The sequence below is a fragment of the Giraffa tippelskirchi genome, chromosome 6, assembly GCF_054371585.1.
Source record: "Giraffa tippelskirchi isolate mGirTip1 chromosome 6, T2T-mGirTip1v1.2.pri, whole genome shotgun sequence".
Classification (NCBI taxonomy): Eukaryota; Metazoa; Chordata; class Mammalia; order Artiodactyla; family Giraffidae; genus Giraffa; species Giraffa tippelskirchi.
The window spans coordinates 91,458,130-91,480,884 of record NC_137280.1 but is presented as its reverse complement, the minus strand read 5'-3'; the positions used below and the strand labels follow the sequence as shown (position 1 = coordinate 91,480,884).

Below are 22,755 nucleotides of genomic sequence, written 5' to 3'. Positions count from 1 at the left end.
TCTCCTCATCCCCCCTACCCCGGGTCCTCCCGCTGCCCCCTCCAAGTTGCCAGGCCCGCGTGCGCGGAGGGGGGCGCTGCCTACCGTGCTTCCCGTAATAAAGCTGTTGCTCCTTCCCCATCCCTGCGGGCGCCCGGCCCCGACGGCGCCCGCCTGCTCCAGCTGCCGCTCCCCCTCTGCCCTCCGGTCCGGACGCGCGGGCGTCCCCAGGGGAGGGACCGAGGGACCGACAGGCGGCGGCTCCTCCCAGCAAAGAGCCAGGCGGGACGGCCCAAACCGGTCAGACCGGCCCTAGCTGAGCGGCTGCCTCGGACCGACTGGACCCAGAAACGGAGGGAGGGAGGGAGAAAGGGAGGAGAGAGCGGGGCGGGGCGGCAGCTGCTCCCGCCACTCACCCGCCTCCCGATTTAGCCCTCTCCGCGGCCACCAACCCCCCTGCCCAGCCTCCACCCAGGGAATTCTGTGGCTTCATCCAGTGGCCTGGGCTAGCCTCTGCCCCCCACCCCCAACAAGGCGACACAGCCCTAAAACATCTTTCAACCCTGGAAGGAACCTAATAATTGTCCCATTCTGCAGATATGGAAACTGAGGCATCAGTGTCTGGCCAGGCACCCCAAAACAGGCAGACGGCTGAACCCAAACAACCAATTATATAGTCTTTGGGCTGAATGTTCTCCAACCTGTGGGTGCCTCTCCAACTTTTTTAAAGAGTAAGTGCCAACAGTTATATATTGAGACAGTCCATATAAAAATCCACATCCCTGTCTCCTGAGAATTCCCAAATTAGAAATGACAGCCACTTCCCCTACCCCATGCCACATCCCTGTCTGGGACTGCTCCCCGCTGGTTCCTTTGTGGTCCCCAAGGCTACACACCTCAGCTCGCCATCCCTGCACCCTCTTACAGCTGATAATCCTGAAGCATTTGCTTTGAAGAACATGCATTTATTGAGCGCCTCCTAGGTACAATGGCATTGTGAAACCCAGTCTTGGGGAGCTAACATCCTACAGGGTAACCCTGGACTCAAATGATCCTGCCCCATCTGAGCCAGAGGATACTCAGGTCAGTGCCTTGTGTCCTCTGAGCCTCAGCTTCCTCATCTGTGAAATGGGACTAAAGTGTAAAACCAAAATCAGCCACAGTGGGGACTTCCCTGGTGGTTCAGATGGTAAGAATCTGCCTTGCAATGCAAGGAACATGGGTTCGATCCCTGGGCAGGGAACTAAGATCCCACATGCCTCGGGGCAACTAAGCCCACTGGCCACCAACTACTGAGCCCTCGAGCCACAGCTAGAGAGTCCGCGTGCCTCAGTGAAAGATCCTGAGTGCTGAAACTAAAACCTTATACAGCCAAATAAATAAATAAAACAAAAACCAGCCAAAGACCAGGCATGGGATAGATACCAAGTATACAGTTGGCATAGATGTACTGTATTGCCAGTGTAGGGGTATTCAACTGATGTGGAGGTATACAGTAGGTATGGGGTACTGGTGGTATGGGGTATATAGCCCATCAAGAGCTATACAATTAGGGTATCTAATCATTGTGGGGTGTAGAGCCAGCATGGAGTTGTAAAGCTGGTGGGGTACACCCCCTGCCCCAAGCATCCACCCCCACATCAGCAGTATGCTCCCTTGTTCATGTTCCTGTTCAAACTGCTTCTCCCAACAGCCCTTAAGGCCAGTTGCATATGTCACACTACAATCAATTCTACAGGTGACATGGCCTGATACAATTGGTATGGGAGTGTAGGCAACAGGCAGAGAAGGCAATGGCAACCCACTCCAGTACTCTTGCCTGGAAAATCCCATGGACGGAGGAGCCTGGTAGGCTGCAGTCCATGGGGTCGCTAAGAGTCGGACACGACTGAGCGACTTCACTTTCACTTTTAACTTTCATGCATTGGAGAAGGAAGTGGCAACCCACTCCAGTGTTCTTGCCTAGAGAATCCCAGGGACGGGGGAGCCTCATGGGCTGCAGTCTATGGGGTTGCACAGAGTTGGACATGACTGAAGTGACTTAGCAGCAGCAGCAGCAGCAGCAGTAGGCAACAGGAAGAGATATCCAGTGTGGGGCACACAATCAGCATGGGGTTATCAGTGTGGTCATATACAGTTGGTGTTCAATAATTGTTGCTCCAAGTCAGGTACCCCCTGGTGGGAGTCTCATCGCCAGCTCAGCTTGTCCCTAGAGAAACATCACCTCCTGGAACTCCCAGGTGGCTCAGAGGTAAAGAATCCACCTGCCGATGAGGGAGATGCAGGTTCGATTCCTGATCTGGGAAGATCACTCCTCGAAGCAACTAAGCCGAGCACCACAACTTCTGAGCCTGTGCTCCAGAGCCCAGGAGCTGCAACTACTGAAGCCCGTGCACCCTAGAGCCCATGCTCTAGAACAAGAGAAGTCACCACATGAGAAGCCCGCACAATGCAACTAGAGAGTAGCCCCCACCTGCCACAACTAGAGAAAAGCCTGCACAGCAACAAAGACCCAGCAGAGCCAAAAATAAACAAACAATGAAAAAGAAAAAGAAATGTCACCTCTTCCCCAATGGCTTCTAGCTGTCAAGGCCCCACTTGCCCCCTGGCCCACAAGCTTCAGCAAACAGGCGAGGCCCAAGGCTCCAAGCCATGCCCTTGGGTGACCAGGCCTCTCAAAGGAGCATTGTGGTTCCCGTGGCCCCTGCCAACTCAAAGGCAAACTGGTCCCACCCTGCCCAGGGCAAGTGGTGCCCAAGCTGAAGCTTCTTCTCTTTCAGATGCGCTAGGTCCCCTGGGGACACTCCTGCAGAGTCTAGCTCCACCCTGATGATGCTCAAATGTGGGTCTCTGGGGAAGGCCTCACCCCTGAGTGGCATGACCCTGTGACACATGCCCTCCTCAGCACCCCACACAGGGGCCTCATGGCACACCTCCCATTCAGCATGGCTATACCAAACCACCATGGTCCCCCAGGCTGCTCTGCCCTCCTGGTGCTCAGGCGGAAACCTTGCACTTCTCTTCCAGGATTCAACAGCTTCTCACCCCCTCCTCAGCCCTCCGCCTTGTCACATGGCCGTTGTTTCCTGCCTGAAGAGTGCAGATGTCTCCACCCTGGTTTCTGAGCTCTCACATTTGTCCCTCACTGTTTCCCTGGTAGGGCCCAGTGGAGGCAGTGATCACCGGATTCAGGGTATGTCCCTCCTCTGCCCTGAACCCTCTATGGCTCCACCTCACTCTGAGCCAAAGCCCAAGTCCTCCCCATGGCCCAAGAGGCTGTGCCCACTCTGCCCTGTCCCCTCCTTGCACTCAGCCCCTCCCACTCTCCCCTTTCCGTCTCCATTCCATTCACTGGCCTCCTGGTTATACTGTAGGTTATACTGGTTACAGCTTCCCAGGTGGCTCAGCAGTAAAGAAGCTGCCTGCCAATGCAGGAGACGCAGGTTCGATTCCTGGGTCAGGAAGATCCCCTGGAGGAGGAAATGGCAAATGGCAATCCACTCCAATATTCTTGCCTGTAAAATCCCATGGACAGAGGAGCCTGGTGGGCTACAGTCCACAGGATCACAAGTTGGATGTGACTGAGCAACTAAGCATGATACTATACTATACTGTGTTATACTATACACTGTTTTTTTAAACTTTTTCACTTTTATCAAGGGTTGTGACCATGAGGGATTCATAAAATGTCATAAAACTCTATTTGCTATTTAACTGTCTACTTCTAAATAGGAGACAGACACTAGTACAGTAATTGCTTTTATGTGGAAAGTTAAATTTTTTTGAGAAAAGATTGACATGTATATATATTTGTTCCCTTTTTGAATTTCAACCCCCAAAATATTCCAGCAAAACAACAATAACAACAACAAAAAAAAAAAACAAGGGAAGTTCGGCTGGGTATCTGCTGCTGAGGATGGTGGACTTGCCCATACCCAGGCCACCATGAGCCCTCGTCCCCCTCGTTATATTGTAAACACACCAGGCATGGTTCTTACATCAGAACCTTTGCATGGGCTGTTCCTTTCCCCTAGAGATCTCTTCCCTGAGAAAGCCACTTGGCTCCACATTTCTTTTTTTATATTTATTTACTTGGCTGTGCCAGGTCTTGGTTGAGGCATGTGAACTCTTAGTTGCAGCATGTGGGATCTAGTCCCCTGACCAGGGATCAAACCCAGGACCCCCGCATTGGGAGTGTAGAGTCTTAGCCACTGGACCACAGGGAAAGTCCTGCTCCACCTCTTTCAACCTCAAACATAACCTCCTTAGAGAGGCTTTCTCTGATGATCCTATCTAAAACAGCATCCTTTCTCCCGCTCCTGTTACCCTATTTTATTTTGTGTCTTACCACCTGCCACATCACTTATTTACACATTGACAGTTTACTGTCTCTCCCCATGTCTGTTGGCTGCACAAGGGCAAGGATTTCTGTTTTCTTCATAACACTGTCCCCAGCACTCAGCATTGCACCTGACATAGAACAGGTATTCAGTCAGGATTTGTTCAATGAATAACTACAATACATTATTCACGTATATATAGCTAAGACTGAAAATAAAAAATGCTGCTTAGAGTTTTCCAGATGCATGTATTTTTCAAAATTAATTTGCATTAATTTTACACATAGAAGAACTGAACACATGATAAATATCCAGTGGGCAGGGAAAGGATGAATCAGTCAGTTGCCTTGACTATGCCTTAGGGAGAAAATAGTTAATTCCACTCCCACCACATAGCAAAACAAATTCCACATAGATTAATCATGCATACAAATATATTAAACTCAAAACTTCAACAAGTATGATGGGAAGACGAAAGAGCATATTTCTACCATCTGAAAGCAGGTGAAACTGGTAAGGTGGGTGGGGGAGAGAGAAAGGAGTGCTGGAATTTTCTCATGTCAGCCAAATGGCAGCCTAATCGGCAGAGTGTGAACAGTCAGATAAGAACAGCTGGTGCTGGGACTTCCCTGGAAGTCCAGTGGCTGAGATTGCATACTTCCACTGCAGGGGGCACAGGTTCAATTCCTCCTCAGGGAACTAAGATCCCACAAGCCACCTGGCACAGCCAAAAAAAAAAATACATATATAGGACTTCCCTGGTGGTCCAGTGGTTAATAATCTGCCTTGCAATGCAAAGGACGTGGGTTCCATCCCTGGTCAGGGAACTAAGATCCCACATGCTGTGCAGCAACTAAGTCTGAGAGCCACAACTAGGGAGTCCATGAGTTACATGGAATAGATCCAGAATGATACAAAGAAGATCCTGCATGCTGCAACTAAGACCCGAAGCAGCCAAAAAAAACCACATATATATGTACATATATATATATATATTTTTTGCTCAGTCATGTCCAACTGTCTGTGGCCCCATGGACGGTAGCCTGCCAGGTTCCTCTGTCCATAAAATTTTCCAAGCAAGAATACTGGATCAGGTTGCCATTTCCTACTCCATGGGATCTTCCTGACTCAGGGATGGAACCCACATTTCTTGTATCTCCTTCATCGGCAGGTTGATTCTTTACCACTAGTGCCACCCGTATATATATAAAACTCACTTTACAGGGGGGAAGCAAGTGGTCAGTTCCTACTCCAGTTTGAAGGGCGAGTGGGAGCCACTGAGGGTGTTTGAGCAGGAGCATTATGAGGCCAAGCTAGGGAGGGGAAGACACACGGGCGGGCAAGTCTCAGCTCCAGGGAAATCGGTAGCCATGGATGGGACAGGAGGGCTATGGCCTTCCAGTGTCAACTTGAGTTATCCTTCTACAAGATGGAATTAAAGATGCAGAGAGAGGCACCTGGTTTAGGCTTGGCTCAGGGCCTTGCCTTGTGGGAGGCTCAGGAAATAAAAGAGGGAACTTGGTACTGTGGGGCTTCCCCCATGGCTCAGCAGTAAAGAATCCACCTGCAAGGGAGGAAATGCAGGAGACAGGGGTTCAGTCCTTGGATGAGGAAGATCCTCTGGAAGAGGAAATGGCAACCCACTCCAGTATTCTTGCCTGAAAAATTCCATGGGCCACAGACCATGAGGTCGCAAAGAGTCAGACCTATCTAAGCGACTGAGCACACACAATCGGTATTGTCGTCTGATCTGTTCCATTAGCTCTTGTTTTAACATTAGCCAAGTGGGGTGGAGGGAGGGGCAAGACGAATACTAATGGTTTGATAATTGAGCCTGATTCAAACACTGCAGGACAGAAACTTGCTGAATCTTTGCAATTATGATGCAAGATAATAAGAACAGTAGAACGCCCCAGTGCCTCCATATTACTGTGTGCCAGGCAGTCTTCTAAAACGTTACACGGTTTACCTCGGTTCACTCTTATAGCAATTCCGTGAGGTTGATTCCATCACTACTCCCATTTGACAGATGCAGAAACTGAGGCCCAGAGAAAAACAACATGCCAGTGGCCACAAAAATGATGAGCAACAGAGCTGGGCCACCCAGCTACTGAGTTAGTGTTTCCTTTGGATGCTGTAAGCAACTACCACCAACTTGGTGGCTCAAGACACAAATTTATGGGACTCTCCTGGTGGTCTATTGGTTAAGACTTCACCTTCCAGTGCAGCGAGTGCAGGTTTGATCCCTCGTTGGGGAGCTAGGACCCCACAGGCTTCACAGCCAAAAAAACCAAAACATAAAACAGAAGCAATATTGTAACAAATTTAATAAAGACTTCAAAAATGATCCACATTTTTTGGATCATTTGTTTGTTTCTTCATTGTTTGGATCATTTGTTTCATTTGTTTTGAAAACAAAACACACACAAATTTATTATCACAGTTCTAGAGATCAGATGTTCAAAGTGCATCTCACTAAGCTAAAATCAGGGCGTTGGCCAGGCTATGTTCCTTCTGCAGTTTCTCAGAATCTGTTTCCTCGCCTCTTTCCAGCTTTTTGGCTCATGTCCTCCTCCTCCATCCTCAAAGCCAGCATTCCCATCAAGCCTACATCTACTTCCATTGCTGCGGCTCCTCCTCTGACTCCCCTACCTCCATCTTTTCTTTATAAGGACTCTTGTCCTTGGGCCCATTTGGATAACTGAGAATAATCTCCCCATCTCAAGATCCTAAACTTAATCCCATCTGCAAAGTCCCTTTTGCTGTGAAAGGTAACACATTTATGTTGTTTAGTTGCTCAGTCACGTCAGACTCTTTGTGACCCTATGTACTGTAGCCTGCCCAGACTGCTCTGGGCATGGGATTCTTTAGGCAAGGATACTAGAGTGGGTTGCCATTCCCTTCTCAAGAGGGATCTTCCTGGCCCAGGGATCGAACCCGAGTCTCCTGCATTGGTAAGCAGATTCTTTACCACTGAGCCAACAGGGAAGCCCACAGGGTTCCGGGAATTAGGACATGGACATCTTGGCAAGTGTGCTAAGTTGCTTCAGACATGTCCAACCCTCTGCGACCCCCATGGACTATAGTCCACCAGACTCCACTGTCCATGGGATTCTCCAGGCAAGAATACTAGAGAGGGTTGTCATTTCCTTTTCCAGGGGATCTTCCCCACCTCAGGGTTCTGGCATTGGCAGATGGGTTCTTTACCACTAGCACCACCTGGGAAGCCCATGGACATCTTCAGGCGGTGGGGGGTCGGGGGGAGGCTATTATGCTATCTACTATGGAGTCTTAACCATTTTTTTCACACTTTAAAAAGAATAATTTTTACTATCTTTTGGTCACACCGTGCCGCATGCAGGATCTGCGTTCCCCAACCAGGGATGGAACCCAAGCCCCCTGTGGTGGAAGCATGGAATCTTAACCACTGGACTGCCAGGGAAGTCCTCACATCTTAACCATTTAGGGCAGGAGTTGTCAAACATCCATCCCTCACTGGGCAAATCAGTCCACTATGTTCTCATATGGTTCAGGGCTAAGAATGGTCTTTCTGTTTTCAAGTGGCTGACAAACATCACAAGGAGACTACTTTGTCACATTAAATTTGAATATCAGCAGACTTCCCTGGTGGTATGGTGGGTAAGAATCCATCTGCCAATGCAGGGGACACAAGTGTGATCCCTGGTCAGGGAAGATCTCACATGCCTCAGAGCACCTAAGCCTGAGCTCCACAATGACTGAGCCTGTGCTCTAGAGCCTGGGAGCCACAACTACTGAAGCCCCCCACCTCTAAAGCCCTGACTCCGGAACAAGAGGAGCCATCACAATGAGAAGCCCAAACACCGCACAGAAGAGTAGCCCCCAGTGGCCACAATTAGAGAAAGCCCGAGTGCAGCTGCAAAGACCCAGCGCAACCAAAAGTAAAGAAAGAAAATTTTTAAAAATTAAAATGTCACCAACTATAAATCAAGTTTGCTTGGCACACGGCCATTCTCATTTGTTTTCATATGATCAGTGGCTGCTTGCTTTCATGTTGTCTGTTACCTATGGCTGACTAGAGCAGCAGTCATAGACTGTATGTGAAAACATTCACTCTCTGGACCTATACAGAAGTTCACTGCCCCCTGATCTCTAGGCCATGAACCACCAGGTGTTGGGCCCAAGTCTGTGCCAGCGTGTTGTGTGTGCTCTGCTTATAATGGTAAACAGTGGTAAAGGCACGTCATTCATTCCCCAGCAATACAGGTGGGGAAATTGACAAGCCCTTTCCCTTTGCAGTCCGCTGTTTTCCTGTGTGGAGAATGGGGCTCATACTTGCATGTGCTGGTAGGTGTTGCCAGGGCTTGATGCTCAGAAAGCACTTAGCAGGGGCTTCCCTGGTGGCTCAGTGGTAAAGAATCTACCTGCCAATGCAGGAGACATGGGTTCGATCTCTCATCCAGGAGGATCCCATATGTTGCAGAGCAACTAAGCCCGTGCACCACAGCTACTGAAGCCCTCTTGCCTATAGGCCTGTGCTCCGCAGCAAGAGAAGTCACTGCAGTAAGAAGTCGCAGCACCACAACACAACCCCCGCTCAATGGCAACTAGAGAAGGCCCACACAGTAATGAGGACCCAGGACAGCCAAAAATAACTAAAAAAATTTATATTAAAAAAAAAGAAAAGAAATGCTAACTAGGGACTTGCCTGGTGGTCCAGTGGTTAAGATTCTGAGCTTCCACTGCAGGGAGTCACAGATTCGATCTCTGGTCAGGGAACTAAGATCCCACATGCCACATGGCTCCCCAAAAAAGTTGCTAACCAGGAACATGGTACCATTTGACAGAGGGGCCAAACAGAGGCCATGTGCTCAGACCACATAGCTGATGAGGGACAGAGCTCTGAATCAAACTGAAGCTCCTCTGGCTCCAACCCAGGGCTTTTGGGGGCAAGTACTGGGAGAGGCAGAGCTAAAAATGCGACTGTGGTGGGGGAGAAGGCATGGGAAAGTCAAACCGTTAGATCAGGCTCCGGGAGGAGAAGTGGCTGTTGGGTCCCTCCCTTGTTGGGCATGAGGGCCAGCCCACCCAGTTCAGTGGGCGTAGGAGATAAGGGAACAGGCTGCCCAGCCACAGTTCTAGTGCCAGGACATCAAGTGCCACCCAGCCCTTGTAGCTTCTGGAGACAAGCCAAGTCCCCAAGGCCTCACCCACACAGCCAGGCCAGCCCTCCCCTGCCTTCCCAGAAACCTCTGCCTGGGTAATGGACATCCCAGCTGCCCAGACAAGTCCCCTTGACAAATATTTCAGGACAGCAGCTGGGTAGGAAAACTAGAAGTGATTCTACTGACCACAATGCTAGGAGGAAAAGACTGAGCACCTGCAGTGTGCTAGGCATCAAAACAGAAATTTCCTTCTAGGAACTCACTGTATTATTTTATTTCATTTATTTATTTTTAGCTGTGCTGGGTCTTCGTTGCTGCATGGGCTTTTCTCTAGTAGCAGTGAGTGAGAGCTACTCTCTAGTTGCTGTGCCATGGGCTTCTCATTGCAGTGGCTTCTCTTGTGGAGCACAGGCTTCAGCAGTTGTGGCTCCCGGGGACCAGAGCACAGGCTCAACAGTTGTGACACATGGGTTGTGTTGCTGCTCAATATGTGGGGTCTTCCTGGATCAGGGATTGAACCTGTGTCTCCTGCATTGGCAGGTGAATTCTTTACCAGTGAGCCACCAGCGAAGCCTTAGGAACTCATTTAATCCTTTTGATGAAGCACTTCCCTGGTGGCTCATTGGTTAAGACTCTGTGCTTCCACTGCAGGGGGTGTGGGTTCGATCCCTGGTAAGGAAACTAGGATGCCTCGTGGTCAAAAAAAAAAAAAAAATCCTTATAGCACGGCTCTGAGGGCATGTGCTATGCTGTGCGTAGTTGCTCAGTTGTCTCTGACTGTTTTGTGATCCCATGGACTGTAGCCTGTCAGGCTCCTCTGATCATGGGATTCTCCAGGCAAGACTACTGGAATGGGTTGCCATGCCTTCCTCCGGGGATCTTCCTGACCTGAGGGCATATTGCACAATGAAGCAGAGACACAGTGATGCTTCCTGACTTGTCTGAGGGACACAGAGCCAGCAGGAGCTGAAATTTTGAACTCTGCTCCTGATACCATGCTCTTCTTTTTTTTCCTTCAAACCTTTCTCAAGTTTTATTTTTTTTTTGGTCACACCTCGAGGCTTGGAGGATCTTAGTTCCCCGACCAAGGAATGGAAACCAGGCCCTTGGCAGTGAGAATGTGGAGTCCTAACTATTGAGCGTATGTGCTATAACTACTGAAGCCTGTGCGCTTAGAGCCTGTGCTCCATCCACAACAAGAGTACCAAGCAATTCTCTCAATTTTTATTTTATATTAGAGTACAGTTGATTTACAATGTTGTGTTAATTTTAGGTATACAGCAGAGTGATTCAGTTGTACATATATGGTTTAGTCGCTAAGTCATGTCTGACTCTTTGCGACCCCATGGACTGTAGCCCTCCAGGCTCCTCTGCCCATAGGATTTCCCAGGCAAGAATACTGGAGTGGGTTGCTATTTCCTTCTCCAGGGGACCTTCCCAACCCAGGGATTGAACCTGCGTCTTCTGCATTGGCAGGTGGATTCTTTACCACTGAGCCACCAGGGGAGCCCTCGAGCCATGCTGTGCAGCCAAAAACAACAGTAGCAACAGAAACAAACAGAGCTTCCCTGGTAGCTCAGAGGTGAAGAATCCTCCTGCCAATGCAGGAGACATGAGTTCAATCCCTGGTTCAGGAGGGTCCCACATGCCACAGAGCAACTGAGCCCGAGAGCCGAAACTACCGAGCCTGTGCTCTACTGCCCAGGAACTGCAACTAATGAGCCCATGTGCCACAACTACTGAAATCTGAGCCCTAGAGCCCGTGTTCTGCAGCAAGAGAAGCCGTTGCAGTGAGAAGCCCCTGTATTGCAACAACAGAGTAGCTCCCGCACTGCAACTAGAGAAAAGCCCACACAGCAACAAAGACCCAGCACAACCAAAAATAAATAAATAAAAACAAACAAATGAAAACAGAGGCCCAACTCCTCCCATGGTCCACAAAGCCCTATACACTCTGCCCACTCCCTCTCTTCCTTCACTTCTTCCTATTCTACCCTTTTATCTCTTCACTCCAGCTACAGGCCCTCCTGACTGCTCCTTCCAGACACACGAGACAAGACCCTGCCCCTGGGCCTTTGCACAAGCCTTGGCTAAGGCCTGAGGCAGGGCTCCCGTTCTTATGCCTCTGGTGACCTCTGAAGAGTGACCTGTTTCTATTTGAAATTTTAAACCCTGCCTCCAGCCCTTATAGATCATTGCCCTCCCTCCTTCCTAATAAACTTTTCTCCAGAGCCCTTCTCTGAATGGAGAATTTTCTCCATTGTCTTGGTATCTTATCTGAGGGTCTCTTGACAAGGTCAGCTTGACAAGGGCTGGGTCTCCAGAGTCTAGGACAAAACCTGGCCCATGGTCTCTGCATAATAAATGTTTGCTAAAGGAAGTTTGGAACCTAGATGCTTATCAAGATTAAAAAAAAAAAAACAAAAACTTCAGGGAGCCTTTAGACCAAGAAAAATCACTCTTGGACTTCCCTGGTGGTACAGTGGATTAGAACCCGTCTGCCAATGCAGGAGACACAAGTTCGATCCCTGGTCCAGGAAGATCCCACATGCCTTGGAGCAACTAAGCCTATGCCACAACTACTGAGCCCACATGCTGCAACTACTGAAGCCTGTGCACCTACAGCCTGTGCTCCGCAGCACGAGAAGCCACTGCATTGAGAAGGCCATGCACCACAACGAAGAGTAGCCCTCATTGGCTACAACTAGAGAAAGCCAGTGCACAGTGATGAAGACCCAGCACAATTTTTTTTTTAATAAATAAATCATTAAAAAAAAGAGGGGGGGAAACACTCTCCCTCTCACCCCTGGCCTAGAGCCATTACTTCCTCTCTGGGGGGCAGAGGGCAGTTCCTCTCACTGGTTTCCCTTCTGGACACTGTCCACAGGTCACCTACCCAAGCAGATTTCTAGCTCTATCTATCCCTTATGCTTCACTCCCCTTGTTTCCTTTATACACCCCATTCCCCACTTTGCTGTTTCACAGCCTAACATAATTAGACATTGTTTCCCCATCAGCAAGGTTAAACCTACTTCATCTTACAAGGCAACATAGTAGCCCATCCTAGGAACAGTGCCTTTTCTCATGAAACCAGCCTGAGGAGCTTTAAAAAGACACAGATGCCACACATACACACAGAAATAAACAGTCTAAGTTCTGGAAAATCTTTCTGGCTGCCTTACCTCCAGGGGAAGGACAGTGAGCTGAGAGCATATGAAGAGTTCTTTCACTTAGAAACCTAAAATTTTCTGTGCGGTTGAGGGCTTATTTTTAATTTTCAGCCCTCCCCACCCCAGTAGAGAGAATACATTAATTTTGTTATATGAGTTTTAAATCCTATTTTAAAATGATCTTCCTTGGGACTTTCCTGGCTATCCAGTGGTTAGGACTTGGCACTTTCACTGCAAGGGCCTAGGTTCTATTCCCTGGTCAGGAACTAAGATCCCGCAGGCCACTTGGTGTGGTCAAAATAATGAAAATTCTCCCAATGGGGACTGACTGGGAAGGGGCAGGAGATAACTTCCTTATCAGGAAAGAAAGTTCTTATCAGAGATCTGCACATTTTTTCTTAAGGGCAAGGGGTTAGTCTTTCTGGTTCCTATATCACCTCTCACATATTCTTCTTTCAAGAACCATTTAGAAATATAAAAGCCATTCTTAGTCCTTGGGCTTCCCTTGTAGCTCAGTTGGTAAAGAATCTGCCTGCAGGCAGGGTTTGATTCCTGGGTTGGGAAGATACCCTGGAGAAGGAAATGGCAATCCACTTCAGTATTCTTTTTTTTTTTTTTTAATATTTATTTATTTATTTGATTGTGCTGGCTCTTAGTTGCAGGATCTTTGATCTTTATTGAGGCAGGCAGGATCTTTAGTTGGGGCTTATGAACTCTTAGTTGTGGCATGTGGGATCTAGTTCCCTGACCAGGGATTGAACTCAGGCCTCCTAAACTGGGAACATGGAGTCTTAACCACTGGACCACCAAGAAAGTCCCCACTCCAGTATTCTTGCTTGGAGAATCCCATGGACAGAGGAGCCTGGCAGGCTATAGTCTATGGGGTCGTAAGAGCTGGACACGACTTAGAGACTAAACCACCACCATTCTTAGTCCATTGGCTTTACAAAAACAGGTCACAGTCAACAATATAAATAACAATACTTAACACTACTGAGCTGAACCCTTAAAAATGGTTTTGATTGTAAATTTCATGCTATGTATTTTACCAAGAAATTTTTTAAATTAATAATGATAAGCCTTCCTTGGGGATGAGGAGATTCTGGGAGATGGTCATATTTTTCACCTGATCTGGGTGCTGGTTACCTGTGAAGACTCCCGGAGCCTCATACATTTAGGATCTGTACCATATTAGGTATGGATTTTCAACCTCAATAAAATATTAGGGAGTTCCCTGATGTCCTAGTGGTTAGGATTCAGTGCTGTCAGTGACATGGCCCAAGTTCAGTCCATGGTCCGGGAACTGAGATCCTGCAAGCTGTAAATATGGCCCAAGTATAAATAAATAAAAATAAAATTTCATCTAAAAAAAAAAGTTTAAAATAGTGCCCTTGATTTGTTCAATATAAGGGGTCTACCCACAAATACACAACTTATTGCAACCATCAACAACAATTAAGCAGGATTTCTAGGAACACGATGTAGAACAGGAACACAATGTAAAACACCTTTCATTCAACAAATATTTGTGGAGCACCTACTATGTGCTATGTGCCAGACACCATGGATACTTTCAAAACAAACAGACATGTCTTCCTGACTCGTGAAACTAGCTGACATTTTTGTAAAAAGGGATTTAAAAAAAAACACTAAATAAAGAATTTGTATGTAATTGCATGTGAAGTCCTAGGCCTAGACTCTGTCTGGAAGAAAACACAAGATTTTGTAACACTGATGCATGAAAGCAGTGTGATGTGGGGGGATGGAGAAGAGGAATATTTTTCTTAATAAAGCTTGCATCTTTTGTCTTTTGAACCACATGAATGCTTTATCACTTCCTCCAAAAAGGCTGTAAATAACAATAACCTCTCCCAACAATATTTTTAAAAGCTCAAATGCCAGAGCCCTCCTACTGGCTGAGTTGAACTCTCTAGCGAATGGGGCCTTGGAATCTGCTTTTAAAACAAGTACCATGGGCAGCCTTCCCTGGCAGTCCAGTGGTCAAAACTCTGTGCTTCCAATGCAGGGGGCATAGGTTCAATCCCTGGTCAGGGAACTAAAATCCCACCGGCCTTGCAGCAGAGCCAAACAAAACGAACAAAACAAAAAAACAAGCACTGTGACTTCTTTCTCAGTCCAGCACCCCCATCAGAGTCTATTGTTTTAGGTTCTAGAATATTTTTCCATGCTGCTCATGCCAAGGGTGGGTTCGAAAGGATGGCAGTGAGCCTTGCTGACATCCGTCAGGGCCAGGAGCCATTTCCTGGCTTCCTCAGAGATGCTGCTTTCCTCTAGATATGATGTGTAATAGGGAGGAAGCTTTCTGTCCTGCCTAGTCTTATCCAACTATATGCCCTGACAAAGAGGGCTGCTTCCACATCAGCTCCTAGAGAAATCCATGTCCTCAGGATCATCAGTCCCAGAGGCCTCCTGAGTGTCTCCAGATAACCAGGCACTGTGCAAAGCACTTTTCACCTGCCAGTACAGTCTGCCCAGCCCTACTGATGAAAATACCGAGTCTCAGAGAGGTCACCAACTCACCTACAGCCACACAGCTTGTATGTATCAGAACCAACCAGGATTAGAGCCTCTATCAGTCTGACATCACCCCCTAAATTCACAGTGACTGACAGGAAGATGGCAGAGTACAAGGGAAGTATAGGGGACCCACTCTTTCCAAAGCACACTTTCCCAAGGGAAATCTCCCTGTTTTCTGGCAGGGACTTCACAGGGCAGTGCAAGGACCCTAGGTTTTTGATTCTGATGAGAATGAACTACTTACAAACTAAGCAAGATATCCCTATCATCACCCCCACCCTTCGCAGCCCACTTCAAGGAGTCAAATCCTGTGGCCCCTCTGGAGGAGGCGCAGGCTTGGCTGCAAGACCTCATTCTGAAGTCTCCATCTCACACTTCCCTGGACCTTAAAGAGAGAAATCCAGAAGCAACTGTGTGGTTAGTTTGCTGTTCCCTCTGCCTGGACCACACTTTGCTTAAATCTTCCCATGGCCGGCTCAATCTCCAGCAGTTGGTCACCTAAAATAATCCCAGATGATTCCGCCCCCAGTACACACACACACACACACACACACACACACAGACACACACACAAAGACAGACAGACACACACAATGTCCTGTTCATTGCCTCACAACGCATACAACCTAAAATTACTTATTTATTCAAGAATTTTTCCACTCCGTTCACTGCTGTATTCTGTGTCTAGACACTGACTGAAAAAAGGATGCTCAATACATACTTGTCGATGGAATGTGCTTCTAATGCCCAGCACAAGGTCTGTTGGACACATAAGTCCTCTGTCTCTGGTGTGGTCCTGGCAGGTCTATGGCTGGCTCCCTTTGGCCAAATACCAGGTGAATCACATTATTGTCCCCTCTGTCCCCAGGCTCACCTCCCAGAGACCAAAGATACCAAAGGTGCTGCCCACAGACAGGCAGGACCCCAGGTGGAGAATTCCAGATCAGAGAAAGCCAGCCACACCCAAGGGACACACAGCACTGGGCAGCCACGGGGTCTGGGGCTTGGGCCAAAACCAAGAGTGAGGGGGCCCCTCAGGAGGTCGGGACTGCCAGCTTCAAGCAGGGAAGGGAGGAGCTGGGCAGTTGCCAGGCTCTTGGCTGGGCTGGGCAGGGAGAGCCTCGTCTATCTGTCTGTCTTTGCAGCCTCTGGAGGCCACAGTCCCCGAAGGGAGGGAGGCACAGCTCTACTGGGCTTGTTTTTCTTGATTATTTTTGAGTGGTTTCCGGCCCCCTCCCCAAGGCCCTTGGGTCTCTCACAGTTTCCAGGAAGTTTCAGTCACACAAGGAGAGGTGGCAGGGCCCCTTTACCCCAGGGCAGTGCCACGTGGGGCATGTGACCAGCTGGGCCCTGGGGACCCAAAAATGGAGAAGAGAAAAGAGAAACTGAGGACTACACACCCCTCCGTGGGAACCGGGGGAGGGAAGTACCACAGGGCGTGGGCGGGGAGGAGGCCTCATCATTGCCCCATCCCACGGACCCAGAGGCCAAGGCCGCCCTCAGAGGTTGGCGGGAGCGGGTACCTGTCGCGGGGACCCCCTCCAAAGGCGAGCAAGCCCCCTCCCCGGCCGCTGGCACAGGGCGGGGAACGTTTCTCAATTGTTTCCTGCTTCCTTCCTGCCCCTTCGCCGGTGGCGCCCCTGTTTCCGCCCTTCCCAGACGGCGGGCGAGATCCGATGGGTTCCCATCCCAGGATTGGGTCCGCCGAGCCCTGCCTCGGTTTCCCCATCTGACCGAAAGCCCAGGACGGCTACTTCTAAGGGCGTGTGAGCCGAAGGAAGAAGTGGAGGAAGGGAATTGGAAGAGGAGGAGGATCTGGGGGGAGGCTGGGGCCCTGGTCCTTTTCTGAGCCCCGATCGCTGTGCCTCCCCTCCCCCGCCCTGCATCCGAGCCGCCCAGATAACGGGACCTCCCCGGGCGGAGCATGCGCCATGCGTCCCCGTCGACCACCCGGAGGGGTAGCAGGGGCTCCTGAGAGGGGACGCGGGGCGACCAGGCGGGAGCAGGGGGTGTGGGCTCGGCGCAGGGCCGGATGCAAGGCCGGGAAGCAGGAGGAGGACCTTAGCTGCAGCGCGGGTGTTTAAGATCTCGGATGTCCCTTTCCCAAGGCCACCCAACTCATCAGAAGCGGACGCGGGCCAGAGGCAACTCCTACCATAGGATCCGTCCTTCCGCTCGTCCACCATGGCCGCGGCGGGTGGGGAGGGGTGTCCGGGCCAGCGCGACCCCAGCCCGGCCGGGCGGGAGGCTCCGCGGGCTGCAGCTCCCAGCCCCGGGCCCGGCCCCGCCCCTCCCATCGGGTCAGCCCCTCGCACTCTCACCAATGGGAGCCCCGAGCGGGAGGGGGCGGGACCCGGGGCGGGCTCGAGAAGGGGTGGGGCCCCAACCTTTGTTTTCCATCTGGGATCCTGAGAGACCCTCTTCGTCCCTTTAGTGGGCCAGGGGCAGACGTCATTCATGCAATCACCTATCCAACCATTCAATCGCCAAATAGATACTGAGCATCAACTGTGTGCCAGTGAACAGACGAAAAGATGCATGTTTTTCATGTATCAGATTGGCAAGGACTTTAGAGTTTGATAACATCAAGTGTATAGTCAAACCTATGCTTTTTCCAGTAGTCGTGTATGAATGTGAGAGTTGGACAATCAAGAAGGCTGAGAGCCGAAGAACTGATGCTTTTGAACTGTGGTGTTGGAGAAGACTCTTGAGAGTCCCTGGGACTGCAAGGAGAGCCAACCAGTCAATCCTAAAGGAAATCAACACTGACTATTCATTGGAAGGATTGATGCTGAAGCTGAAGCTCCAATACTTTGGCCACCTGATGTGAAGAGCCGACTCGTTGGAAAAGACCCTGATGCTGGGAAAGATTGAGGGTAGGAGGGGAAGAGGACGAGATGGTTGATCAGCATCATGGGCTCAATGGACATGAGTTTGAGCAAGCTCCCAGGGATAATGAAAGACAGGGAAGCCTGGCATCCATGGGGTCGAAAAGAGTCAGACATGACTGAGCGACAACATCAAGTGAGGTGATCTGATGCTGTGGGTCTGAATGTTCTCTAGCAAAAAGATTAATGTTCACAGGCAGTTAGTGACAGAAGGTATTACCTGCAGCTTTGAAAGTTCTTGTATAAAATGGGGGAGAATGTGTATGTCCACCAGTAAAGCAGAGCATGCAACCCAATGGTGTGCTCACAGAAGTGGACAGCATTAAATGGATAAAAACAATGCAGTCGGGCTTCTTCCCTGGTGGCTCAAGTGGTTAAGAATCCGCCTTGCAATGCAAGGGACATCCAGTTCAATCCCTGGTCCTGGAAGGTCCCGCATGTTGTGGAGCAGCTAATCCCGTGCACCACAACTACTGAGCCAGTGCTCTAGAGCCCTGGAACCACAACTACTGAGCCCACACGCTGCAGCTGTTGAAGCCTGAGCATCTAGAGCCCATGCTCTGCAACAAGAGAATCCACCTCATGTGAAGCCTGTGTGGGGCAACTAGAGAAAGGCTGCATGCAGCAGTGATGAACCAGCACAGTCAAAAATAAATAAATAGATCTAAAAAAAAAAAGCAGCAAAAAAAAGGAAAGAGGTCATCAGATGCAAATTAAAACTACACACCCACCAGAACAGTTAAAACTCAAAAGAAAGAGGGTACCAAGTGTTGGTGAGTATCTGAAGCAAATGATGGCTCTCCTACACTACTGGTGGGGGTGTAAAATGGCACAACCACTTGGGAAAAGACCTTGTGGTTTCTTATAAATGAGCACCCACAGTATGATCCACACATTCTCCTCCTAAGTATTTACCCAAGAAAAATAAAACTGAAACCACTAACAAAAGAAAGAACAGACCTGCGAAAATGCGTATGCAAATGTTCACAGCAGCTCTGTAATAGCTTTATTCATAATGGCCCCTAGCTTAAAGCAACCCAATGGTCCATTCCACAGAAGACTCCTCAGCAAGAAAAAGGAATGAATTATCATTGGAAAGGGCAACAGCATGGATGAATTTTAAAAAAGGGCAGGGGGAGAGGGGCTTTCCTGGTGGCTCAGTGGTAAAGAATTCGCCTGCCAATGCAAGAGACATAGGTTCAATCTCTGGTCAGGGAATATCCCACATGCTGTGAAGCAGCAAAGCCTGTGCACCTCTAGAGCTGGGGAGCCACAACTACTGAGCCCATGTGCCCCAACTACTGAAGCCTGTGCACCCTAGAGCCTGTGTTCCACAACAAGAGAAGCCACCACAATGAGAAACCCATGCACCAAAACTGGGGAGTAGCTCCTGCTTGCCACAACTAGAGAAAAGTCTGCACAGCAAAGAAGACCCAGAACAATCAAAAATAAATAAATGAATAAAATTATATGTATACATAATACACACACACACACATATATAAAACCATTATGCCCCAGTGAAAAAGGCCAGAGACTTTGATATGAAGTCCTAGAATAGGCACAGCTAATCGACCTATGGCTACGGAACACGGACCAGAGGAGGCCTTTGTGGTTGTTAGTGACTGGCAGAAAGGGTCAAAGGGTGACTTCCTGGGGAGTCAGAAACAGGACTGAGGTTTACCAGGTGGGTTCAGTTCTTCACAGTTACTTGACATTTCAGTTCAGTTCAGTTCATTCGCTCAGTTGTGTCCAACTCTTTGCGACCCCATGGACTGCAGCACTCCAGGCCTCCTTGTCCATCACCTACTCCCGCCCGGAGTCTACCCAAACCCATGTCCATCGAGTCAGTGATGCCATCCAACCATCTCATCCTCTGTTGTCCCCTTCTCCTCCTGCCCCCAATCCTACCCAGCATTAGGGTCTTTTCCAATGAGTCAACTCTTCGCATGAGGTGGCCAAAGAATTGGAGTTTCAGCTTCAACATCAGTCCTTCCAATGAACACCCAGGACTGATCTCCTTTAGGATGGATTGATTGGATCTCCTTGCAGTCCAAGGGACTCTCAAGAGTCTTCTCCAACACCACAGTTCAAAAGCATCAATTCTGCGGCGCTCAGCCTTCTTCACCGTCCAACTCTCACATCCATACATGCCCACTGGAAAAACCATAGCCTTGACTAGACGGACTTTTGTTGGCAAAGTAATGTCTCTGCTTTTAAATATGCTATCTAGGTTGGCCATAACCTTCCTTCCAAGGAATAAGCGTCTTTTAATTTCATGGCTGCAATCACCATCAGCAGTGATTTTGGAGCCCCAAAAAATAAAGTCTGACACTGTTTCCACTGTTTCCCCATCTATTTCCCATGAAGTGATGCGACCAGATGCCATGATCTTAGTTTTCTGAACATTGAGCTTGACATTTGCCCTTTCTTAATAGATGTTACATTTTAAAAGTGGAAAATATCTCAGCAGTTTTTTTTTAAATTAGTTTATATATTTATCTTTTTTTAACTTTACGATTATCTCAGCAGTTTAAGAAAGAAGGAGGTGGCCCTGCAGATTAGTACAAGAGTGGAGCTTAGTCAATATCAGGCATGGTATTATGTGCATGAAATCTATATCACTTTTTTCCAGTTGGGGAAAGTGACCATATGAAGTCACTCAGTCAGGTCTGACTCTTTGCGATCCTATGGACTGTAACCTATCAGGCTCCTCTGTCCATGGGATTTTACAGGCAAGAGTACTGGAGTGGGTTGCCATTTCCTTCTCCAGGGGATCTTCCCGACCTAGGGGTTGAACCCGGGTCTCCCGCATTGCAAGCAGACGCCTTACCATCTGAGCCATCAAGGAAGCCTGGTGGAAAAATGACAGGGGGAAGTGACAAAGAGAGGTTAATCCATTTATGAAGTGTTTTGTTACTCCTTGCAACCATTTTCCAGTTGCAGAAAATGACAGAGAGGGTAAGTAATTTACCCACAGACACATAGTTAGTGAGCCCTGAGCTGAACAAGAATTTCAGTCCACACACTCCACACCCCTAAGCCATAACCCTGCAGAGTAGTTGGGGAGGGTTTCAGGTCCTATCAGAGAGCATAAATACCAAGTTGTTTTTAGTATGGTATATGGAGGAGAAAGAGATAGAGATACCTCAAACAGATACATATGCAGGTAACAACAGAAAGAGATTTCAACAAGATAGGGGTTATCAGAAGGATCAGGATAGGAGGAAGGAGGCAAAAGGGATTTTTTCCTGATCTATCATTTGAAGTGTCCAGTCCAGCGGGATTAAGCATATTCACATGTTGCAACAACATCACCACCATCCATTTCCTGAACTTTTTTTTTCTTTTTTTGAAATGGAAACTCTACCTCCCACAACCTGACCCCGTGAGCAATAATCCCCCACCCCCTTCAGCCACCCCTGGCACTCACCATTCTACTTTCTGTCTCTAGGAATTTGAGTCCTCTTGGGACAGCCTGTAGGTGGAATCAGAAGGTATGGGATTTTATGTGAGATATATATATATATATATATATACACACACACACACATATATATATATAAAACCACCATAGAAGATTTTTTGTATAATTTCATTTATTTACTTATTTATTTTGGCTGCATGGGCTTGTGGCGAGTGGGGGTTTGCTCTTGTTTCGCACATTTCTCATTGTGATGGGTTCTTATAGCCCCGGACTCTGGAGCACAGGCTCAGTAGCTCCTCGCATGTGGGGTCTTCCTGAATCAGGGATGGAATCCACATCTGCTGCATTGGCAGGTGGATTCTTTACCACCGAGCCACCAGGGAAGCCCCGCAATAAAAGTTTTTAAACAGATTTTGAAGAATACAGTGCGACACAGCTATGATGGGAGAGTCACGGGAGACTTGGAAAAATGCAAGGGAGGAATCTGACCTAGATGGGGTTGGAGGAGAAGATCAGGAAGGGCTTCTGAAGAGAAGACCTAAGAGCTGAGTGAGAATCAAGTGGAGAAAGCAAGATGGGTAGGCATCATGCATTAAGCAGTCATGGGCTAGAGGAAGAGAAAGAAAGAGGGGAAATGAAATTAAGGACGTCAGTGGGTCTGAGTCTGTGGGTTCAAGCATGTGGGAGAGGTCAACAGGGGTCAAACCCTGCCACACAGGACGGCTTCAGGGCAATGGGGAGCCATGGCTGATGCAAAGGTGAGGGAGGGCCAAAGAAGCTGTGAGTATCAGGGAGATCTCTTTAGTACTGTGGATAAAGAGTTAAGGGGGTGACTGGATAATGCTATGACAGAATGAAAAATGAGAGACATCACTATGCTGACAAAGATCCACATAGTTAAAGCTATGGTTTTTCCAGTAGTCATGTATGGATGTGAGAGTTGGACCATAAAGAAAGTTGAGCACGGAATAATTGATGCTTTTAAACTGTGGTGCTGGAGAAGACTCTTGAGAGTCCCTTGGGCAGCAAGGAGATTAAACCAGTCAATGCTAAAGGAAATCAACCCTGAATGTTCATTGGAAGGACTGATCCTGAAGCTGAAGCTCCAATACTTTGGCCACCTGATACGAAGAGCCGATCATTGGAAAAGATCCTGATGCTTGGACAGACTGAGGGCAGGAGGAGAAGGGGGTGACAGAGGATGAGATGGTTGGATGGCATCACCGACTCAATGGACATGAGACTGAGCAAACTCTGGGAGATAGTGGA

The 22,755-nt window shown here is 48.7% G+C and overlaps 1 protein-coding gene across 5 annotated transcripts in view; it reads right to left on the bottom strand.

The window, feature by feature from the left end:
• The window catches only part of SLC44A2 (solute carrier family 44 member 2 (CTL2 blood group)), a 32,071-nt gene extending 14,620 nt beyond the window's left edge, over nt 1-17,451 (bottom strand). For 3 of the 5 annotated variants that reach the window (XM_081498274.1, XM_081498276.1, XM_081498277.1), the window contains exon 1: nt 17,327-17,451. In XM_081498274.1, coding sequence (XP_081354400.1) covers nt 17,327-17,357 — 31 coding nt within the window. In that variant the 5' untranslated portion in view covers nt 17,358-17,451. Of the gene's footprint in view, nt 1-84; nt 2,586-17,326 lie in introns of those variants that run through there. The other 2 variants (XM_081498278.1, XM_081498279.1) reach the window with 1 other exon arrangement.
• Between the last annotated feature and the right edge of the window lie 5,304 nt (nt 17,452-22,755).